Consider the following 23702-nt stretch of genomic DNA (forward strand, 5'->3'; position numbering starts at 1 on the left):
ATCTAAATACATATAATAAAAGTAATAATTTTTATATATAGCAATCAAATAGTAATAATATTTTAATTCATGTTCTATTTTAAACTTATTTTAATTATTTTATTTATTATTTTACAATAAGTTACCGTGTTTATATCTTAAAATTATAATTATGATAATAAATTTTACTATAGAAAAAATTTCATTTCATAATTTTTTCAATTATATTTATTTCCTGATTTTTTAAAAATTAAATTTACACTTATTTTAATTGTATTATGATTAACAATTATATTTATATTTATATTAAAATTATAGTATATTAATGTATGTATTAAATATCTAAAATAATAATGGTTTAGTTAAATTAATTATATATTTTATAATTATTTACTTATTTTATAATACATTGATATTTGTACAAAAGTGTAATTTTGTATGTTTTTATAAGAAATTTTATAATTGGATGACAATATTTTTTAAAAATAATATGTAAATAATTTAATTATTTAAAAATATTATTTATTTTAACCTTTATCATTTAAAACTAACAAATATATAAATTTAAGAAACACGAGTCAATTTTTAAAAAAAAAAATGAAACACTAAAACAAAATATGTAAGCTTATCTTTTTCTCAAAGTATGTATTCTTCTTTTAGACTTTCATAAATGTTCAAGAATTAATTTGATTATTGTTCCATATAGATTTTAACTGGGTTTTTGTATACTGTAGTGTTTGTTGATTGCATGAAATCAGCATTTCATGACTTGGTATTCATTTGTTCATAAACAAGATTAGAAAGTTGCATTTCTACTAGTTTTAGTTTTAGATTAGTTAAAATTTTAGACTCTTAACTATTATTAAACCAAAATAAAAGTTAAAATTATAAAAGAATCAAAAATTGATGTCAAAATATGTGTCAAAAAGAGAAATGAGAATACACAATAAGGAAAGTAAAGCAAAGTAATTAAAAATAATTAAAGCTTTTTAGTGCAACATTAAATTGAAAATCCTTTACTTCAAATAATTCTCATATACTTGTTTGATTCTTCACATCTTTCCTATCATAGATTCATAGCTATATTTTAACACTTGATCGTGTTAAATGTTAAAAGTCTAATAAAATTCACACAAATAAAATATTGATTATTTTAATTTTTATAAAGTTTAATCACCAATTTGTTTTGAGTCATTTAATATTGTGACTATACTTACTAGAAAAAAATATATAGAAAATGAATATCATGTAAGATTTTCTTTAAAAAAACATAATCATTACTTTTCTTTTTTAAGGAGGTTGTTTAAGGAATCTATAATAAAGTTCTAAGTCATGTTCATATCTGTTTTCTTATACAAACTAAGTAAACTTTCATTGTTCCATTCTTGAGTCTAATCCTCATGTTTGTAGTTAGAACAATTTCTTTCCTTTTAGAATAATTAATACATCTATTAATTTAGCAATGAATTAAATGGATTATAATTGAAATAATTAATATCATTCTATCTTCATGTACTTCAGTTTTCTTACACTTTCTTGTTCAAAATGTCATTTTATTATAATGGATATTGGCATGTTATAAAGAAAATATATGAGACTTTCTAAGGTCCTGAACAACTGTGATGGGTGGAAGTAGTAAATGATTTCAAAATAAAGTACATGTTTCTTATAGGTCAACGCAGAAAAAAAAAAAGTTATAATTCATTCGTGATTTCTAATTGGTAAAAAAAGGAAAACAACTGATAAATTGAAAAACAAAAATGTGTATAAAAGAGAGTGATATGTCATAAGAAGTGTTAAACGACAAGAAAAAAATACTACAAAATGAAAGCATTTCAAATACCTAAAGTTGCATCCATATGAACTTTAGTTGTCTTACAATAATCCTACCACTCATAATGTTGTATTTAATGTAAGCACTAATGACATACAATTTTTTCTTAGCATAATACATTAAGATTTAATGCACATTCATTACTTACTCATTTACTATTGCTCTTAAGTTAGTTAAGGACTTCTTGTACAAAGAGAAAATCATGTAATAATGTTATTAGCAACAAATACAAATACGAGAAGTAGTTGCTAACGACACTACACTCTCCTTTTATACTTCATGTCCATCAAAGTATATTATTGGCCTCATATTTACAATTGAATAGTGTATTTTCTTTTGGAAGCATGTCCTTCACCAACTGGAGTAATTTTCTGAAGCTTTTATCAATTCACTCATTATTTGCCTTCAAATTCACCAACCCTAACACCACTGACAACCGTGTGAACTTAGTCAAACTAGGATAAAGCAGAGTCTTTGCATTGGTATTCATTTTTTCATGCACATGTGTTTGTGAAAACAATTATACTTCAATCATGAATCATATTCTCCAACCGATCCTCCAAATTTGAATCAATTGAATTATCAATTTCGTTGACATTTGAAAAATCTAACAATTAATCATACCATGTCCATGTCTCATAACTTTTAAGAAACTCATTGCACAAAAGATGCTCCTTGATTTCTTCAACCCCCACCTTTCTTCCATTTATTTTGCTGAACAAACTGCAAAAAAATCCTCCACCCATATACCCATACTTATAAGTTATACAATGTTTATTAATCCAACTTTGATCTTTAACTAGGTTATGTAGGCATGAGATGAACATTTCAATGCAATCTCACTTTTTTAACCAATGTGTGTTCCTACCCATTCAAGAAGATTCATTTTCTATAGTTAATTAATACATAATCATTAATCAACATTTCTTATATTTCACAAAAAATCAACATCATTTCGCATTAATCTGTCAAGTGGCACAACATGAAAGTCGTGACATCAAATCTACCACAATCAAATATGTATTATGGGATCAAAACAAGATGTAATCAACCAAGAGTTATGCAATATATAAAATGTGATTAAAACATATAAAATCGTTCAACTGAACAATTCAAGATTCAATTCAACTATTGTTAGTACTACCTTATATTGTTTTTATATAAAAGAAATATGAACATTTTATAATACTTTCTTAGTATTGAATCGAATCTCAAATGGGACATTAAGATTCACTCAATGCATTATAATTTTACTGAAATTTTGACAACATAACATCTAAATTATGGACATAAAAAGAAAGTTAAATAATCACAAGTTATCATTGAGTTGCAAAATTCAAAACAAAATATAAGATAATGTCTAAAAACTTGTCAAAGTATCATTTTACTTGTTTTTTTTATTTAATGTAACCTACATACATGTGCTACCAAAAAACCCTAACAAAACATAACCACATTTATCATTATTTCTCATTTTTATGATTGTTTTTTTTGTAGATTTCACATATCGAAATAATCAGATTTAACTTCAATGTATCATTGTCAAACAAAGGTTGAAAAACATCTAAACTCATATTTTCATCATTCTTAACAACACAAAAATATCACTACATTGATAATGCGACATGAATATAAAGATGAATTAGGAACTACGAGTCATGCACCACACAAATCGCCACTCGAAGTCGCGAACCAACACTACAAAGTCATGAACCACTACTCCATCATGAACCGCCACCAAGACCACAACACGAAAACAACCCATATATATCAATTGAAAAGACCTTATAATGTGACACAATGCAAAAATACTTAACCCACCAAGGAATCACAATGCAAGGCAAAGAGAAACGAAGTAACACAATTCCAACAAGAGAGCAAGAAGAGAAGAAAAATGGTGAAAAAATGAACAATAAAACAGTATAAATAACACATGTAAAATTATTTTTCAGTATGAATTTTCGTCATATGCCAAGACGACAACGCTTTCTATTGAAGGCGTTGTCGTATATACACTAAATACAAAAGGACATAAGTCACATAATATGACACTTCTTTTGTGATTCACATCATTTTTAGTCATTGTTTAACTATTTTACACAACTTGTTAGTGTTTTAGTTGTCTTTTTTTGTCATAGACAATAAGATAGAGGTACTTTCGTTTTCCTAAATTCTAATTACTCAACATAACTCATTGCCATAGGAGTTCGTTTCTTACTTTGTGTTGGTACATGGTTTCATAGTTAACTCTAGGTGGTTGAGATACACATGTTTTTTTTTCATTGACACTAAAAATATGGCCATTGTAACATCAACATCATAATAGTGTTATGTTACTCCATGCATTTAAGGGAACAATGAAGGTCTAAAAAAATATTACAAGCGTATAATTAATAAAGGTGACAAATTTTCACTAAATTGGGTAATTTATTTTCAAAATTATTAAAATGGATAAATTTTAAAAAAATTTATAAAATTGTTAAGTTGTGTTTAACACAAGACTTCAAAATAAGAAGTTGTGTTTTTAAAAAATGACTTTTATATTGAAATAGAAGTCGTGTTTTGAATACACAAATTTTTATTATTACTTTATTTTTGTTTTTAGTAAAATCGTATGCTTAATACACTTTTTAGATTTTAAAAATTATTTTATTTTTTTATATAAGTCGTGCTCTTAATGCACAATTTTTATTTTATTTTTTATAAAGCACATATGTGCTTCAAAATAAGAACAAAGGAAAAATAGAAAATTAAAGTATGTGTGCTTATGAGCATAAGTTAAGTGAGATTCAAAATTTAACATGTATACTGAGAATATTTCAAGTGCCATAATTTTGCTTCTTCTTTCATTTACCGTAATAAGGATAATGAAATTTGAGGTCATAAACATAGACGACAACTTCGACGATGTTGTAGGTGGCGAACCACACTCTCATCTTGTTATGGGGTAGTTTAATTTTCGCAACCCACACTAGTACAAAATATGAAAACAACGACCCTTTATTTAGTGCGGCTTTGCGCTTAAACGCATTTGTAAAAAACGCGGTGGCATTTTTGTAATTAAATTGATTTATAAATGCGGTTCTAGGGTAAGACCGCATTGTCTCTTTCTCACTCCTTAATATGATTATAAATGAGTTTGTCATGAAAGTGGGAAGAAAATACTCGTTCTTGTTCCTTCGGCTTTCTTGGTAGAACTTTTGGAGAATATCCCTATGGTAAAGGTAGGTTTGTTTCTTCCTACACCTTCATTTGCTCCTCTCACCCCACAAGTAAAGCAAAAGATCATTTTGTCCTTAAAAATACATTTCGGGTTCTAAAATATGGAAATGTATGTTTTTCTATTTACACATCTTGGATTGTATAATCTAGAATGTTTATGGATTGTATAATATAGAAGGTTTATGGATTGTATAATACATAAGGTTCTTCCAGATTATACAATCCAGAATAATTTTTTTTTCTTGAAAAAAGTACATTCTAGATTACAAAATCTAAAAGGTATTCCTGAGTCCAGAAATACTTTCCAGATTCTGTAATCTGAAAATACCTTATAGATTTTATGATCCGGAATGTATATTTTTTAAACAAACTCATTTTGGATTATAGAATTCGAAAGGTATTTCTAATATGAAAATATCTTATGAATTCTATAATCTGGATTTTTTTGTAGACCATCTATTCTAAAATGAAAAAATTAATAAAATAAAATGTATTTTTAATATTTTAAGAAGTATGAGATGTAACAAGTTATGGGGTGCAAGAAGAAAAAGCCTAAAGGTAGAGAGAAGAGCCCAAAGGCTCAAACCCCAAAGACCCAAAGGGGACTCTTTCTTCCTACACCTCCATACCTTCTTGTGCCACCCCATACTAAATATGAAAATACCATTTTATCCTTTTTTTTTTCACCCCCTTGAATTTAAAAAATAAGCCTATGGATTATGTAATCCGGAATCCGGATTACATAATCCGGAAGTCAATTTCATATTTAGAAAAGACTTCTGGATTATGTAATCCGGAAGCTAATAACACATATGAAAAAAAGACTTTCGGATTACATAATCCATAAGCTAATCTTATGTATAGAAAAGACTTCCAGATTATGTAATCCGGAATCTAATCACAAAAGACTTCCGGATTACATAATTCGGAAGCTAATTCTGAATCTAGAAAAAGACTTCCGGATTATGTAATCCGGAATATTGAAAAGGGTATTTTTGGAATAAGAAAAATTTATGGGGGTGGCACAAGAAGGTATGCAGGAAGAAGCAGCCCCCAAAGGGGTACAATTTAAGAAAATAGAGCCCAAGGTGTTTGAGGCACTTGTGGCAGTTTCTTCTTGCACCCCTACATTTCTTCCTTCACCCCCACAAAGTTGCGCAAAGACAAAACTGTCCCTATATAAATTGTATATTTTTTTTTTGTATTCCGGATTATGAAATCCGGTAAATTTTCGGATTGGCGCTTCTGGTAAATTTTTGGATTGGCGCATCCGGTAATCTCCCAGATTGATGCTTCTGGTAGTACATGAATGATAGTGTTAATCCAAAATAAAAAAATGCAAAACATCTATAATTGAAAAAACCATTCTGGATCCGCCAATCCGTAATTCAAAATATGCATTCCGGATTCAGAAATCCATAATTGAAAAAAATCATTCTGGATCCACCAATCCGTAATAGACATTAGGCTTCCGGATTCAGCAATATGGAAATCAATAATTTATGCAAACTTTGCTTCCAGAACACCCCCTCATCCAGAATGCAACATGATTCACTTCCGGATTGATGAATCCGTAACACACTCCCAGATCTCGAAAATGTGAGGTCAGTTTCGGAATTTACAAAATTATGGGGGTACAGAAAGAAAAATGTAGGGGTGCAGCCGACATTTGTTAATATCTACTTTGTAAAATAAATAACATACTCTTCCTCAATCTCTCCTCTCTACCCATTCTTTTCATTAAAGAGAAGACGTGTATTAAGAATTTGACTTCTAAAATAATAAAATATTCTTTTAGAAAAACAAAAGTAGTACATTAAAAATATGACTTCACTAAAAACAAAAATTAAAATCAAATATCATGTATTTCTATTTTAATCAGAAGTCGTGTTTCTTAAATATGATTTATTTATTTATATAATTTTTAAAAATCTATTCATTTTGATAAATTTGAAAAAAAAAATTATTTGTTTGGTGAAAAAACCTAAAGGTGGCAGTAGATTACGAGTATGCCCCCCCTATAGTTGGTGGCTTCTTGGGCTTAAACAAGAACGTGTGGGCCCATGCTCTGTGAAAGTAGAGTTGTTCAAGAACTTTGTACTCATTCATTTAGAATTGTTCCTTCCTTGGCATCATCCAAAGATACCACAGTTCAAATAAAGAATATACATTGATTTCTATATATAAATATTACATTAAAATCATGATAGAAAAGGATACTTAAATTTTTATTTTTTTAACATTTTATCATTTTAAAAATTCTTAATTATCTTATCGAGTATTTCTTAATAATTTCAATTGTATCCTAGTTTTAAAAATGATTGTAGGGGCACTCTTATATTATTACCAAGTTACTTCAATATTTTAGAAATTAAAAAATGTGTTTCAGAAAAGATATTTCAAAAAAAGATTTTTTATTCTGAAAATATTTTTTGCTTACAAAATTCTTATTCTGAGAATACTTTTCATTTACAAAATTTCTGTTCCAAAATTATAAAAAATAATTCTTGTATTTCAAAAAAATGTAAAGATGGAGTAATACTGTCACATATTACACTGCCTTTACACATCTTGAATGAGTCGTGATGTTAATAAGTGATTCACTTTTTTTTCTAATAAATAAATAAGTGATTCACTTATTTTATACAATTTTTCAGAACTTATCAATTTTTATAATAATATTTTTCTAGTATTATATAGATTTAAAATATCATCTAGAGTTAAAAAAATGAAATACATGTAATATCAAAAAATATAAATTGAGTATATTAATCTCAATGTTTATGGCATGTACCACATATGTGAGACTATATTTCAATGCATAGAAGAATACTAAATTTCTCATAAATGCAGTTGACTTTTCTAAATGATATGTACAAAAGATAGGAAATTAATAAACAAATTAAAAAGATATATATAAACAAAAAGAAAGATATATATCCATGTAGCAATGGAAGGTATTTGTATGAAAGGGGCAATTTTTCCTCTTTATTACTTAAATATGATCGCTTTTGAAAAAGTTATGAGGTTGAAAAAATCGTATGGATGTGAGATGATTTTATTTATTATGAAAAATTTGTGTTAAAGTTAAATGATTTTGATCAAGTAAAGTCGTCTTAATAATTACTATAAAAAAATAATTAAATTTAAAGATATAAAATAAGTAGTCCTTATATTCATTAAATTAGATATTATTTTAGAAACTAAAAAATAATTGTATTTAAAGTGGTTTTTGTTATTAATAAAAATTTATAAAATAAAAATTGGTATCTAAATTAGCTACCAAAGTTTTAACTGTTAATATTTTAAATTCTAAATTAGTCCCTAAAAGACTAATAAATGGAGACCTTCACTACAATGTTATTCGTCGGCACCACTGTTACGGGGTTGTAGGAAAATTGAGCGTCTTTCAGTTGCGAACCCTCACTTTCATAGCCGCCACTAGCAGTGTCACGTCCACAATCCATGCATGGGTGCTTTCCAAGTGCAATGTGCTCGAATTGTTCTACTACGTCAGATGGGCCCAAACCAGTAGACTCCCCTACCTAACTTTCAACTTGCAAATGGGCCAAAAGTGACCCACCACAAATTAGGTCATCAAGTGCCCATTTGAAAGTTGTTTTAGACAGATTAAAACCTATGTGCCCGTTAGACTTAATCCCCTCCACATCTCCAATAATGATGCTACCCTCTTTCTTCATTTCCAAGTGACATTCTGACTTCTAAAAAGGAATTAACTCCATAGTTATTGCATGCGCCACCTTTAGAATTTCTCTCTCCCAGCAGGAAACTGAATAGTTTGTTCCTCTCCTCCCTTCTTCGCAGTCAGAACACTCAGATTCAAGGGGCTCTTCTCCGACACTATCCGCCATTCGAGCCTTTGGAAGGTCTTCAGAGAGCGCTCCCCAATTCGTATGAAGACACCCTAGTTATTGTGACCTGAAAAACATATCTCTTCTTTTAGTGACACCTGACACAATGTATCATTGATCCTCATAGATTTTGCCTTTCCCACTGGAATTCTAGTGCGCAATCTAGCATACTCTAAGACCTCTCTTGTAACAGTTGCCTCGTTGACTTCAACAATGTACCAACTAGAGCCCCTATACGCTCAAAACACTAGCTAATCCAAAGTGCCAACAGATGACCTCTGTAACGAACCCACACAAGTTTGTCAACTACCACAAATGAATCGTTCCAGGGGATGATTGATTCGAAGACTCTGTCAAACCATTTTTTATTCTCTTATATAGATTTCACAATTATGCTCTCATCTTCACATGACAAAAACACATACTTTTCCCCAAGGTATCTTACTCTAACGAAATTGAACCGTCCCAAAAGGAAGCTTTCCTTGATGGACTGCACATTAGTTGCCTTGGAAACTCTACCAACAAAACAATTCTGCAACCACTCTGAAGACTCCACCTTGACCCTAAGTGAAACATGTCATCTTCTGAAGCTCCCTGGGAAAAACTCTCGCTCCCACTTTTAACAACCTGTGCAAAAGAATGTTGTTGAATCTTCTTGCTCCAAACTTTCCGATCTACTACAGTCTTCGTCTTTGGTTTAGAATTCCTTTTGTTCTTTGGAAACTCGTTCTTATAGTATTTAGGTATGTTAACCCTCATCTTCCAAGTTCCTATCCATATTGAATCCAATTTTCTTTCCAAGACATGTGTGTCCCCCACCCTTTGAAACCTAACAAACCCGAAATGTTGTTTTCTGGTGTTTAATTTCCTGGAAATGAAAATATCTAAGACCCTTCCCCATCTTTGAAAGAGTTTGCATAAAGCCTTTTCATTGTACTCATCCGGAAAAATTAGATAGAAACTAATTTTTGAGACAAAAAATTAGTTGCTATATTGACTAAATTAGATACTATTTTAGAGACTAACAAAATTGTTGATTTCTAAATTAGTTTCTATTATTGATAAATAGTTTCAAAATTGGTATCAAATTAGCCACCAAAGTTTTTGCTACCAAATTTTGAATATAAATAATTGGTATTTAAAACATTGGTAGCTAATTATATACCAATTTAGAAACTATTTATCAATAATAGTAATTTAGAAACCAATAATTTTTTTAGTCTCTAAAATAATATCTAATTTAGTTAATATAACAACTAATTATTTTTAGTCTCTAAAATTGGTTTCTATTTGATGATTTTTCTAGTAGTAATACGTTTTCCCTACATCTTTGCTTATACGCCAGTCTAGGTAAATTTTGTCTCCCCTCCCACCAGAATTTAGCTAGGTTTGAGTGATAGTGTTTACTCATAAGGCGAATAGAGAAGGTGGTGTGTTGCTACAATTGTGTAAAAACTTTTGGTAAGCAATTTGAGCTTCCATAGTGAGTTTCTGTGATAATCTTCACAATGGTCGAAATCACTATAGTGGTGTTTACAAAGTTTTGGTACCACAAAGGGTTGCAAATAGGCCTTTACCCAGCTTTGCCATATATGGTGCGAGTAGCTAGGGAGTTAAAACTGGGTTAACAAAATAAAAATATCAATCGAGTTTATTAAATTGATGGTGGACAAGATAACTTAGCAAACTCAATTCATTTTGCCAACCCTGCTTCAAGAAAACACATAAGAAAACCCTACTTTAAGAACACACATAATTAAGAAAACCCTACTTTAAGAAATCACATAAGGAGACAAAATTCTATCAATAGAAAATTGTACACTATCATAAATACCAAGAAATTGTACACTATCGTAAATACCAACAAAAGATGAAGAATCAACCTTTAAATGAATATTAAATCAAGTACATACATACTAAAGATTCTATATACCAATCAAAGAATGAGAAGCTGTTTGAAGCGATTCAAGACCAAACTTTAACTTGTGTCAAAGAAAACACTTCAATATTTTTTTTGATAAGCAAAGAATAAATAATATTAAAAATAGAACACTCCAGGGATGTTCCAACCCGTATACAACAGTCAAGAACTCCATACAACGGAAGCCTTTGATTCTTGACCACGAGATAGCACCTACAAGGCTCACAAAACCGGCTGAATAATGCAGTAAAACATCCTAAAGACTACTAACAACAGCAAAAAATTCTAGCATATGCCTTAAAGCTAATCGGAACCACTAACAATCAGAAAAGCACTGTTAGAGTGGCTTCAAAACTGAATGAAGAAAGAAAACACTTCTATATGATCAACAACTCCATTTTTAAATAAACAATTGTTCATATTTTTTTTTTATCAGCAAAGAATAAATAAAATAAAAAGAGACATTTCAGGGGTGTCCCAACCCTTATACAAAACCCCAAATACAAGTATTCTAGTACCCTACCAACTAATGATCCAACAATACACAATCCCAGTACAAAATATAAGAACCCAACAAACACAGTTACATCAACCCACAAAAAAGGTCACACCCTCAAACAAAGATATACAAGAGGTTTTTGCCATCAGGCTGAATTACCATAACCAAGGGTCAAACTCGATAATAAAAGACACATCACCCAACAACTAAGCCAAATCTTTGTAACAGGCAAACTGTACCAAAAATCCAAAAACTAACATCAACAAACCGATCCTTCGAGGATAGTACATAGACCAGATATTGCTTGCAAGAAAAACGTAACAGCTTCCAATCGCAGTTCTAAGCAAAGAACTCAGTCCGGCCCTGCCAAACAAAATGTCCAAGACAACCGCAATACAGAGCAGAATCATCAATCTGACCCTGCCAGATAGGAAATACCAAAACAACCTGCACAACCACTTAAAGCTTTCCAAGCCTCAGTCTAGCCATTCATATAGGAGTTACCGAAGGAACCTGCGCAAACCACACCACAACTACCAAAACTAGGAAAGAACGTTAGTTAATAAGACAAAAAATCAGACTTTCAAATACCTCATACAACAAATAGGATCCAAACACCAGTCTGAGTAAGAGAACGCAACCGATTTTTCTTTTACTGTGACCCAAGACCAAGTCTTCCTTTGTGCCACGGTAAAAACCTCCACTAGATCCACCCGCCCATTCTCAAACACAACCTTATTCCTGTGATTCCAAATTTCACTCACAAAACCTACCCAAATACCCCCCCCAACACTTGGTACCTGCGTGGTTCAGACCAAGAGGTTTGAACATCCTAAAGTGCATTTGTGCATCACAATGTAGCACCAACGGGAAACCCAACCACGTGAGACACATACCCCAAATTCTCCAAGAAATCTTACACTCAAAAAATAAATGTCTTACCGACTCTTCTTCCACACCACACAGAGGGCACCGATCGCACATCAAAGGTATACCGCGTCTCGAAAGATTGTCCTTAGTAGGAATAGCATTACGTAACACCCTCCAAGCCAAAAAATGTGCCGAAGGTAAGGTCTTTAAAGTCCAGAAATTCGCGAACAGATCCTCCCCCACTACAGACTCCTCCCCCATGAGGCACTTATATGCTACCTTCACAGAGAAATCCGTATGATCCACATCCCTCCATAGCCATTTATCAGGTTTAACTCCACCTTCTCTTGTTAACCTTTTGGTATCCAACTTTCGCATTAGAAGATCAAGTAGACTGGATTCCCACACAAAAAGATTTCTTCTCCACCGTAGTTTCCAGGACCAACCATTATTACTCCAACTCCCAACTTGTGACAAAGTACAACCAGTATCCAAGGAGATTAAATATAATCTAGGGAATTTATGCATTAGAGGGATGTTTTCCAACCACTTATCCTCCCATAATCTGATTTCTTTCCCATCTCCTACTTCCCACCGACCTCTATCTTCAAAATCACATCCCCACCCCTCTAAGTGCCAAACTTTCCTGAGGTCCCTCCACCACATCGAATCCTTACAAGACTGATCTTGAGATCTTAAACCCCTCCACCCACCATACTTAGACTCTATAATATCCTTCCAAAACCCACTCTCTTCAGACTTAAGTCTCCATATCCATTTCCCTAGAAGAGCCAAGTTAAACTTTTCTATGTCAATGACCCCTAATCCGCCATTATCTTTCGATTGACAAATCTTATCCCACGCCACCCAAGCAATTTTCCGGTTCTCTGACCCCCATTCCCACAAAAAGTTTTTTTGTAACCTTTTCACTTCCCTCATCACAGTTACCGGCATATAAAAAATGGAGACATAGAAAAGCGGTAGGGACGTAAGCACCGATTTGATAAGACATACTCTGCCTGCCAAAGAGAGGGTTTTCCCTTTCCACGCACTCAGCCTATTCCGTAACTTAGTGATCACACCTTCCTAAAAGACACACCTCTTATGATTCCCACCTACCAACACCCCCAAGTAATTGAAAGGTGCCTTCATAATGTCACAGTTAAGAATTGAGGCGAAAGTCATCGTCTGATTTATATTCACACCCACTCCCCCAACCTTACTCTTGGAATAGTTAACCTTAAGACCAGAAGCAAGTTCAAAGCATTTCAGAATAGCCTTTAGTGTCAGAACATTTAGGATTGAGGCTTTACAGAAGAAAAGAGTGTCGTCTGCATATTGCAACATGCACACTTTTACTCGCTTTTCCCCGACTTCAATACCTTCTACTAGCTTCTTTTCTTCCGCCTGCCTAACTACCCCTGCAAGACCTTCAACCGCAATTAGAAAAAGGAACGGTGTTAAAGGATCCCCTTGTCTTAGGCCCTTCAAAGGTTTAAACTCAGTTGTAGGGCTTCCATTTACTAACACAGATATTGAGGATGATTCTAAACAATTTTTTATCCAATCAATCCACTTACCACAAAAACCCAATCTTCCCATCATGTAGTAAATAAACTCCCAACTAACTGAGTCGTATGCCTTTTCATAGTCCACCTTAAACACCACACATTCTTTCTTTTTCCTTTTTACCTCCTCCAGTGTCTCGTTAGCCACTAACACACTGTCCAACAAACCTCTTCCTTCCAAGAGAAAGCAGACTGTCTGGGATCAATAACTTTGTTTAGTACCCTTTTTAACCTTGAAGAAAGGATTTTAGAGATAATTTTATACACACAACCCACCAAAGAGATCGGTCTAAACTCATTCAGTTGTTGTGGATTTGCAACCTTTGGAACCAGGGTAATAAATGAGGCGTTAGAACCTTTCGGCCAACTTCCACCCTCTGCAAACCTTTGTACCGCACTCACAACATCTTCTTTTAAAAAATCCCAACAGAATTTTATAAAGCCAAAATTAAAACCATCCGGTCCAGGACTTTTGGAGCTGTCACAATTCCATACTGCCTCCTTAACTTCCTCTTCTGAAATACTTCCAACCAACGTTACATTGTCCTCCCTAGATATCACCTTAAACTGAACATTATCCAATCTAACCAGAGGACTTCCCCCCCACTAAATCTGCCCTCAAAAAATTCCTTCACTCTAACCTTTACTTCGGTTGGGTCTTCGCACCACTGATCTCCGACCTTGAGACCATTAATCCCGTTAAACATCCTCCTCCACTTAATGCTTGAATGATAAAATTTTGTATTCAAATCCCCCTAACTTAACCAACTGAATCTTGCTTTTTGCTGTAAAATCGCCTCTTGTTTCACTCGGACTTGCCCCAGGTCAGCTAACAATTGTTCCTATATCTCCAAATCTCTTTAACCAATGCTATCCAAATATTATTCATAGTAAAATTAACTGATATATGCTCAAATAAATCACTTAATTCTATTATAGAATATACTATATATTAAATTCGTGTTATATTATGTTGAACACTTCAAAAATTGCACATGACAAAAGTTAGGCTAATATTTGAAGTTGATTCAGAAGGTGCAGCAGCCCTATCATCATTTAGAAAAGGCAATTGGCTTTTATGGCTGCGGTGAGAAGCTAGTTAATTATTAATATAAATATTTAATGTATTTTGTAGGGCACATATACTTATTATCTTGGGTTTATATAACACCATGCGTAGATGCAATCAAGTAGAAGACTATTAAGGAAATTGAATTCTTTGGTATTTTGTTAACGTGGGCCCTTAATACCAAGTTGTTGATAGGAAAAGCTTTAAACTATGTTGAAAATGCTAAGCATTTAGATATATTCATCATCTACTTTGTCCCACTCTTCCAAGTGCATGCACTATCATCACTTGACTATTATATATATTTGTCTACATCATTTTATTTTTTTGCCAAGAATTATATTATTATGACTATTTTTGCAAAAGTGGATAAGATATAGAAATAGAACGAAAACTAAAATAAATAAATAAATAATATGATAGGAGTGGTAAAAAAACTGAAGAATTATAAAAAGAAAGGCATTAGAAAAACTATTAGTATCTAAAATGATTTTTAAATTAATATTCAATTAGTTAATTAACATCTAATAATTACCAAAATTTTAGTTATTAGTTTTAAAATTTAAAATAATAAATAACTAAAACTTTGATAATTATTAAATACCAATTTAAAAACTAGTTTAAAAATTTAAAAACTACTTTAAATATTAATAATTTTTAATTTATAAAATAGAATATAATTTAATTATATAATGATTAATTTTTTTTAGTCATTAAAATTAATTCTATTTAATAATTTTTTTAGTTGTAATACTAAGAAATTATTTTTAATCACTGATAAGGTGTATAAGTTTTATTTTCTTTAATTGATGTGATTTTGTGGTTTCCAGTTAACTGAGATGAGACAAAAAATTTAAACAATAAATGCTTAGAAGAAAATAACATAAGTTTGTTTAAGAATTATTAACTATTGTACCAATAGTATTCCGAATACTTATTTTTTTTCATGTTTATATATAAAGTGTCTATCATAATTACATTAATAATTTTGAGAGTTTTATTCCGAATTTTTTTTATTTAAGTGATATTATAATATACATATTATAATAATTACACTACAAGAAAATCATGAAATAGAAATCAATTTTTAGAGATCAAAATAATTAGTTGCAATAATAACTAAATTAGAGACGATTTTAGAAACTAAAATCAAATTTGATTTCTAAATTAATTTCTATTATTGTAAAATAGTTTCTAAATTAGTATCTAATTAGCAACCAAAGTTTTAACTACCAATTATTTAGTTTCTATGCAAAAACTCTGGTTGCTAATTAGATATCAATTTAGAAACTATTTAACAATAATAAAAATTAATTTAGAATTTTTTTTTTAGTTTCTAAAATAGTTTCTAATTTAGTTATTATTGTAACTAATTATGTATTTCATATTTTTTTTTAGTGTTAGTATGGTGTATATGTATGGATAATTTTTTAGACTAGTTTTATTACATGTTTTAATAGCAAAATTAATGCATAATGTGTTTTTAGATATATACGTAGGAGAGTTATTTGAAATGTAGATTGGAAGAGAAAATTGGCAAGACCAAGACTTTTCATCATGGGTGGGTAAACATGGACATCAAGATTTATATTAATAATTGAAATTTGTTCTATGACTTGGTCAAGGAGCTAGCTGTGTTTATAAGAACACTGAAACAATGAAGTTTAATAAATCAATTCAAAGCCTCTGTTGAGGGCTAATCCTTCACTTCACCATTTTGTGGTGTGTTATAATTTTCCACCATGGCTTCTCAGTTCCCCAGAAACCAGAGGTTCTCATTTGCTGCTTTCCTTCTTCTTTTTCAACTATTCACAGTAAACCTTATCACAACAGGTCAGTTTCTCTCCATTCATTTATTAAGTTTGCTCATAGATTGATATGTAATACTAGTTTCTCAGACAAGATTGGTTCCTCACCATTTTGTTCTGGATAAGTTAAATGTATATATCAATCTATCTATTAACAGTACACTGAGCAGTTTCAAAATCAACAAAAAAGAAAAAAGAAAAATCAAATTATTATTTCATAAAATTAATTCAAAAAATTAGTTAAAAATCTATTTGTATATTGACAACTTAGTCTAAATATTAAACATAGTTTTTTTATTGATATTAAAGAGGTTGAATTTATTAAATAAACTAATAACCATAGCCAATGTAAATTTAATTTTTTAATAAAATTAAAAACTTTACACACATATATTTTTTTGGTCAAATTTATATATATATATATATATATATATATATATATATATATATATAAAGTCTTAAGTTTAAAAACTTTACAAAATCTCCATCAGTAAAATAGATGGACAAGTCAACCTGACTTAGCTTTCCATTGCCAGATGCTAACTAGGTGTTTGATGTTTTTGCAACTATCCAGTTCATTGGATAATGACTCTATTTTATGTCTTTTTGTGTCTATTTAATAATGTTTTGCTATGACAATTAACATAATACATAAACATTAAATGAAATTAGTAGTTTTAGTTGACCTGACAAAAAAATATTGAAGAAATAGAAAAGTAGATACAAAATTTAGAGAAAGTTATTTAATTTGAGCAGAGAACCAGCTTCTTGAAGCTAACTTATTTTATCATCCTTAATATTACATCATATTTTATACATCCATAAAATATCATTTTCAATGTTAGGGGACATTATAATGCCTTTTTTTCTCAAATTATCATTTTCCAAAAGATTTTTTAAAGTCAAGCTAATGTAAATAAACTATTGACTATTTCTTTAAAATAAGCTTCACCAATTTTATTCAATGTTATTACTTACCAATATCCCTTAATCATATGTAGCATGTGGTTGCAGTTTTAATTTGACACAATTTTTTTTATCGTGAGAAATAATCATTTCAAAGATGACCTAATAACTCATAAAAAATAAAAAGAAAAATAAGATAAAATCTCATCCCAATCAAAACCGATCCCACAATAAACTATCGTCTAACCTAAAATTCAAGAATATCACACACACAAAAACTTAACTTTGACAACCCTCAGAATATATCAACACATCAAATTTGACAGATATGATTTTTGATTTGGTTAGCAGATGCTCAAATCGGGGTGTGTTATGGCATGATGGGCAACAATCTCCCATCAGCCAATGAAGTTATAAACCTTTACAGATCAAACAACATAAGAAGAATGAGACTTTACGATCCCAATCAAGCAGCTCTGCAAGCACTCAGAAACTCAGGCATTGAACTCATTCTTGGAGTGCCAAACTCTGATCTTCAGGGTCTTGCCACAAATGCCGACACTGCTCGTCAATGGGTGCAAAGGAACGTGTTGAACTTTTGGCCCAGTGTTAAAATCAAGTACATAGCAGTTGGCAATGAAGTGAGTCCTGTTGGAGGTTCCTCTTGGTATGCCCAATATGTTCTACCTGCTGTCCAAAATGTATACCAAGCTGTAAGGGCTCAAGGCCTCCATGATCAAATCAAGGTTTCAACAGCCATTGACATGACCCTTATAGGAAACTCCTACCCTCCATCACAAGGTTCCTTCAGGGGTGATGTTAGATCCTACCTAGACCCTATAATAGGGTACTTGCTATATGCAAGTGCACCTTTGCTAGTGAATGTGTACCCTTATTTCAGTTACTCTGGTAATCCTCGTGATATATCACTTCCCTATGCTCTTTTCACTTCACCAAATGTTGTGGTGAGGGATGGCCAATATGGGTACCAAAATCTGTTTGATGCTATGTTGGATTCAGTGCATGCAGCCATTGATAACACTAGGATTGGTTACGTTGAGGTGGTTGTGTCTGAGAGTGGGTGGCCCTCAGATGGAGGGTTTGGTGCCACGTATGACAACGCACGTGTGTACTTGGATAACTTGGTTCGTCGTGCTGGAAGAGGAAGCCCTAGAAGGCCTTCGAAGCCTACAGAGACTTATATATTTGCCATGTTCGATGAGAATCAAAAGAGTCCTGAGATAGAGAAACATTTTGGGCTCTTTAAACCCAGCAAAGAGAAGAAGTACCCCTTTGGATTTGGTGCCCAAAGGGATGCAAAGATTGTTGTTGATGAGTTCAATGCAACATATCCCCTTAAGAGTGACATGTAAGGTTGGAACCCTAGTTCTCAAAGTCTGTTGTAATATTCCACCAAAATAAGACAGAATTTTATGTTTGTAAAACATGTTTATCCTTTGGTTTTGGATAAAAAGTATGTTGGTTGTTAATAATAAAGTGAACCTACACTCACTTTTATCTTAGTTTTCTTGTTTTATTTCATCATTCACTTTCATTATAAAAACAAGCATTTAATGAGGATTAAATTTTTTAAAATTAACGAAATCCACTTTAAAACAAATAATTACGATTTATATATGTTTAATTAATCACAAGATCGTAAGATAAATCATTAATTATTTTTCATAACTTTTTATTTTACAAATATAAATAGATATGTTGTATTTTCTTAGTTTTCTTACCCACTTTAATTGATTGGTATGAATTGATTACGTATTCTTTGAACTAAGACATTTTGAAAGGAGAAGAGTCTTAATCATGGTCAATGGCTGCTTCAGTAGTTTTTGTTATCATAGATAGCTACAATCCTACAAGATATATTCAACTCCATAGCCGCCACTAAAGATCATCATTCATAATTTATCTACTTATTCATAATTTCTAATTCTTCTAATATTTATTGATTTATTTGGTGGGGTGCATGATAAAAAAATATCATTATATGCAAGATAATGTAGTACGTGTTCTGTTTATAAGAGTGTTCAGGTTGTATACAAAATAAACTAAAATATGTATAAAGTTAAATTATTTTATATTTTTGTATCGTACCACAAATACAATAATCTCAATTGTATTTTCATATTAAAACACGACTTTCTAGTCATCTCCAAACACATTCTCGTACACATGCAGTACAAAAGTAAAACATCTTTCATAGGAAATAATAAATAATTGTATTAGCAAGTTAATGGACTAAAATATATATTAAATGTCAACTACTAAAATTTTACTTAGTTTATTTTTTTAATTAAATATATATTAATTATCATTTTCTGTATGATTCATACAAAGAATACTATATACAAAGAATACAAATTATAAGACATAATTAGATTCTTAAGTTCAACTTAACCTTGCTCCCAAGAATACCAAACTTTCTATATTTTGTTATTTCTATTGTATTAATTAATATCTGACAAGTCACATATCATTCGGTCTCATTGATGAACCGATCTCGTATTAATATATTTTGAAAATATTTAGTAAATGACAGCAATAACAATTATGGAAACTTTTTACCAATCATAATCGTGTCCCACTGAATTTGGATAACATCCTCGAAAAATCAACTAATACTGATTCAGTGGAAGAAATTGATTTATTAAGATATTCTTTAAATATACGAACATACAAACATAACATATCAATATATCTCTCTGTAAATCAAGGATCATGTTAGAAATCAGTTAACACTAATATTTGATAGATTCAGTCCATGACTACAAAAACTCATGACTAAACACTTTAAATAAATCATCTCCAGAAGTGTAAGGTATGCTTTAATCAACTTTCACTATACACTCTTAACACTACTTACTTGATTGTCGAAGTATCTTTTTCAGGTCAACTCCAGCCGAACACCAACAATTAAAGGTGAAAAGGCAACTGAGACATCAAGACTTGTACAACCAATTATTATCTATACCTTCTTTGTCTATACAGGTACACTTATGATTAATTAATAAAAATAATATTATTAATATCATACATTATTTCGTATGAAGATAAAGTTAATAATAATAATAATAATAATAATAATAATAATAATAATAATAATAATAATAATAATAATAATTATAATAATAATAACAATAACAACGAGACAAAGTTGATATGTGATATAGATAAATTTGGTAATATATGAAATAACAAAAGAAGAAGTCGTTAATGTAAATTAGTGAACGACAAGAGATAAATAATATATGTGATATAAATACATTTACGTATGTGTTTGGAAAGAATATTCATGTATTTAAACAGATTCCAATAGTTTTGGTACTTATATATGTTAGGTTATATACCATTTATAACATTTAAAATGAGATCAGATTAATTCATTATGTAAGATGTGAGATCTGTATATTAATTGATTATGTATAATATATTAAATAAATTGAATTGGTTATAAAAGATATTATACTAGAGATTTATTCTATAATTAACATTTAATATTTGTTTAATAACAAGAGATATTGTGGAGAGTTTTTGTATTATACATATAATCATCTTCAACAGAGTAAGGAAGCAGACCAGAATTATCCAGTTCTCTAGTTTTAAGCATAAACGAACACAGGAACAAAGTGTGATCATCAATGCCTTCTCTCTTCACCACTGCCAAGATGTTCTCTTTCTCTACTCTCATGCTTCTTCTTCTTCAGCTATTCACAATCAACCTTCGCACTGCAGGTTCTCTCATTTACTTCCACCATTGCTATATAATGGTAGTTCATATATAATATGTTATCAGAAAATAACACTTTTAATCCTACTCAATTCAGGAATTGCTTTTTGTTTTTGTTTTCCAAATGATAAGTTTTATTTTAACCCTAACAAAATATAACATTTCTTTCAAATAAGCTTCACCACATTTATTCATTGTTCTCTATCAATTTCTCATATATGTATATGATAAGTATATTTCTGAGGATAAATCTTCTGAAGTGACTTTATCAACTGCATCAAATTTTTGTTCTTCAATTATAATATATTATTATGAAACATTCCATCCGACATAAGCACCCGCAGATGTCCAAAATATAGAATACAATAATAGAGTTAATATATATAGGAAATTAACATGATAAAAATCTTAATTGATGATTATGATTTATATAATTCATAATGTAAAACAATTTACTAAGGTTTGCAATTTTTCTAATAATAACGATCCTCACAACAGAATTATAAAAAAAATGCATCTTAGTTAAAATAACTTAAAAAAATTTATGTATCTTGCCATACTTAAAACATTGGGTCTTTGTTGTTAATAATTTAACTTCTACTTAATAGTTTGGCTCTTAGCAGATAAATATTTTAAATGATAAGTTAGGGATTAATAAAGTAGTTTATTGGATTCGAAATGTTTGGTAATCGTTGAAAAATGTAAAATGATACAAAATGATGTAATTACATAAGTTTTATTATATATATACATTTTTTTAAGAAAAAATATATTTTATGTATTTATGATTTATTTTTTAAAATAATTAAATTCTTATTGAATATTTTTAATAATTTTATTTATTATTTAAAATTGTATATACTTTTTTTTATATAAATAAATCATGTTATTTAAATGAGTTAAACTAACTTATAAATTAAGCCAATATTTATCTTGTTTTGTTTTCTAAAAGGTGTTTAATGATCCTGATGGCTAGATGATGATTTTTGTTGATTGTTTTGTTGTATATAGAGTCGGTAGTATGTTTGATTTTGACTATTTTTATATGAAGATCAAACATTTTTAAAGTGTGGATTGGAATACCTTAAAATATTTGTATAGGTTGAGACACATAATCTTCTGAAGTGTGTCATCTTATTTTATTTATTCTTTGTTGAGAAAAAAAATAATTTTACTTTTTAATCATTTTATATTTTATGATAAGTTTAACCAAGAATATTATAGATGAGAATTTTGATGTGTTTGGGTAGCAGATGGTGAGATTGGCGTGTGTTACGGCACATTGGTGACAATTTACCTCCCGCAAGTGAAGTCGTAAGCCTTTACCAATCAAACAACATAGCAAGAATGAGACTCTTTGATCCTAATCAAGATGCTCTAGACGCCCTTGCAAATTCAGCCATTGAGCTCATTCTCGGGGTCCCAAACGTGGACCTTGAAGGTCTTGCTACAAGCTCTGACACTGCCATTCAATGGGTGCAAACCAACGTGTTGAACCACTGGCCCAGTGTCAAAATCAAGTACGTGGCAGTTGGCAACGAAGTGAATCCCGTTGAAGCGTCTTCTCAGTTTGCCCCACATGTTCTACCTGCAATCCAAAACATATACCAAGCTATTAGGGCTCAAGGCCTTCAGGATCAAATTAAGGTCACAACAGCCATTGATTTGAGCCTCTTAGGAAAGTCTTACCCCCCATCACAAGGCTCTTTCAGAGATGATGTGAGGTCATACATAGACCCTATTTTAGGGTACTTGGTGTATGCAAATGCACCTTTACTAGCCAATGTGTACCCTTATTTTAGTTACTCTGATAACCCTACAGACATATCACTTCCCTATGCTCTTTTCACCTCCCCAAACGTTGTTGTGTCGGATGGTGAATACGGATACCAGAATCTGTTTGATGCTATGTTGGATTCGTTGCATGCTGCAGTTGATGCCACTGGAATTGGTGATGTGGAGGTTGTTGTGTCCGAGAGTGGATGGCCATCGGATGGAGGAGAGTTTGCTGCTACTTTTGACAATGCAAACACCTACTTAGATAACTTGATTCGTCGTGCTGAAACAGGTAGCCCTAGAAGGCCTTCAAAACCCACAGAGATCTATGTGTTTGCTATGTTCGATGAGAATCAGAAGAGTCCTGAGAGAGAGAAACATTTTGGGCTCTTCTCTCCTGACAAACAAAAGAAGTATTCATTTGGATTCAGTGGATGAAGGAACTATGAAGTTGTTATTTGCAACAGTTACCCTAATGTTACATGTAATGTTGTCAAAAGCTTATTCGACAAACTCCACCCACAAAAATAAGGGACAGTAGAGTTGTTTGTGTGAAATGATTTCCCTTCTTTTTTGGATTCAAGGTTGGAATGTTTGTAAAGATGGAACTATAATATGAGACACCTCTCTTTTGTT

General features: G+C 30.8%; 1 protein-coding gene and 1 pseudogene across 2 annotated transcripts; both read left to right on the forward strand.

Moving 5' to 3' along the window:
• The first annotated feature begins 16351 nt into the window (after positions 1 to 16351).
• Positions 16352 to 19071, forward strand: LOC137823024 (glucan endo-1,3-beta-glucosidase, basic isoform). Of its 2 annotated transcripts, none has more exons than XM_068628093.1 (2): positions 16352 to 16667; positions 17900 to 19071. In XM_068628093.1, exons 1-2 carry the CDS (start codon positions 16577 to 16579, stop codon positions 18919 to 18921), a joined length of 1113 nt encoding a protein of 370 aa, XP_068484194.1. In that variant the 5' UTR covers positions 16352 to 16576; the 3' UTR covers positions 18922 to 19071. The 2 variants fall into 2 exon arrangements, with proteins under 2 accessions (XP_068484194.1, XP_068484193.1); XM_068628092.1 differs by having other exon boundaries at positions 16458 to 16667; positions 17897 to 19071.
• Positions 19072 to 21201: 2130 nt separating this feature from the next.
• LOC137821645 (glucan endo-1,3-beta-glucosidase, basic isoform-like) lies at positions 21202 to 23504 on the forward strand (annotated as a pseudogene).
• The last annotated feature ends 198 nt before the right edge of the window (positions 23505 to 23702 follow it).

Source organism: Phaseolus vulgaris, chromosome 9 (assembly GCF_000499845.2).
Source record: "Phaseolus vulgaris cultivar G19833 chromosome 9, P. vulgaris v2.0, whole genome shotgun sequence".
Lineage (NCBI taxonomy): Eukaryota > Viridiplantae > Streptophyta > Magnoliopsida > Fabales > Fabaceae > Phaseolus > Phaseolus vulgaris.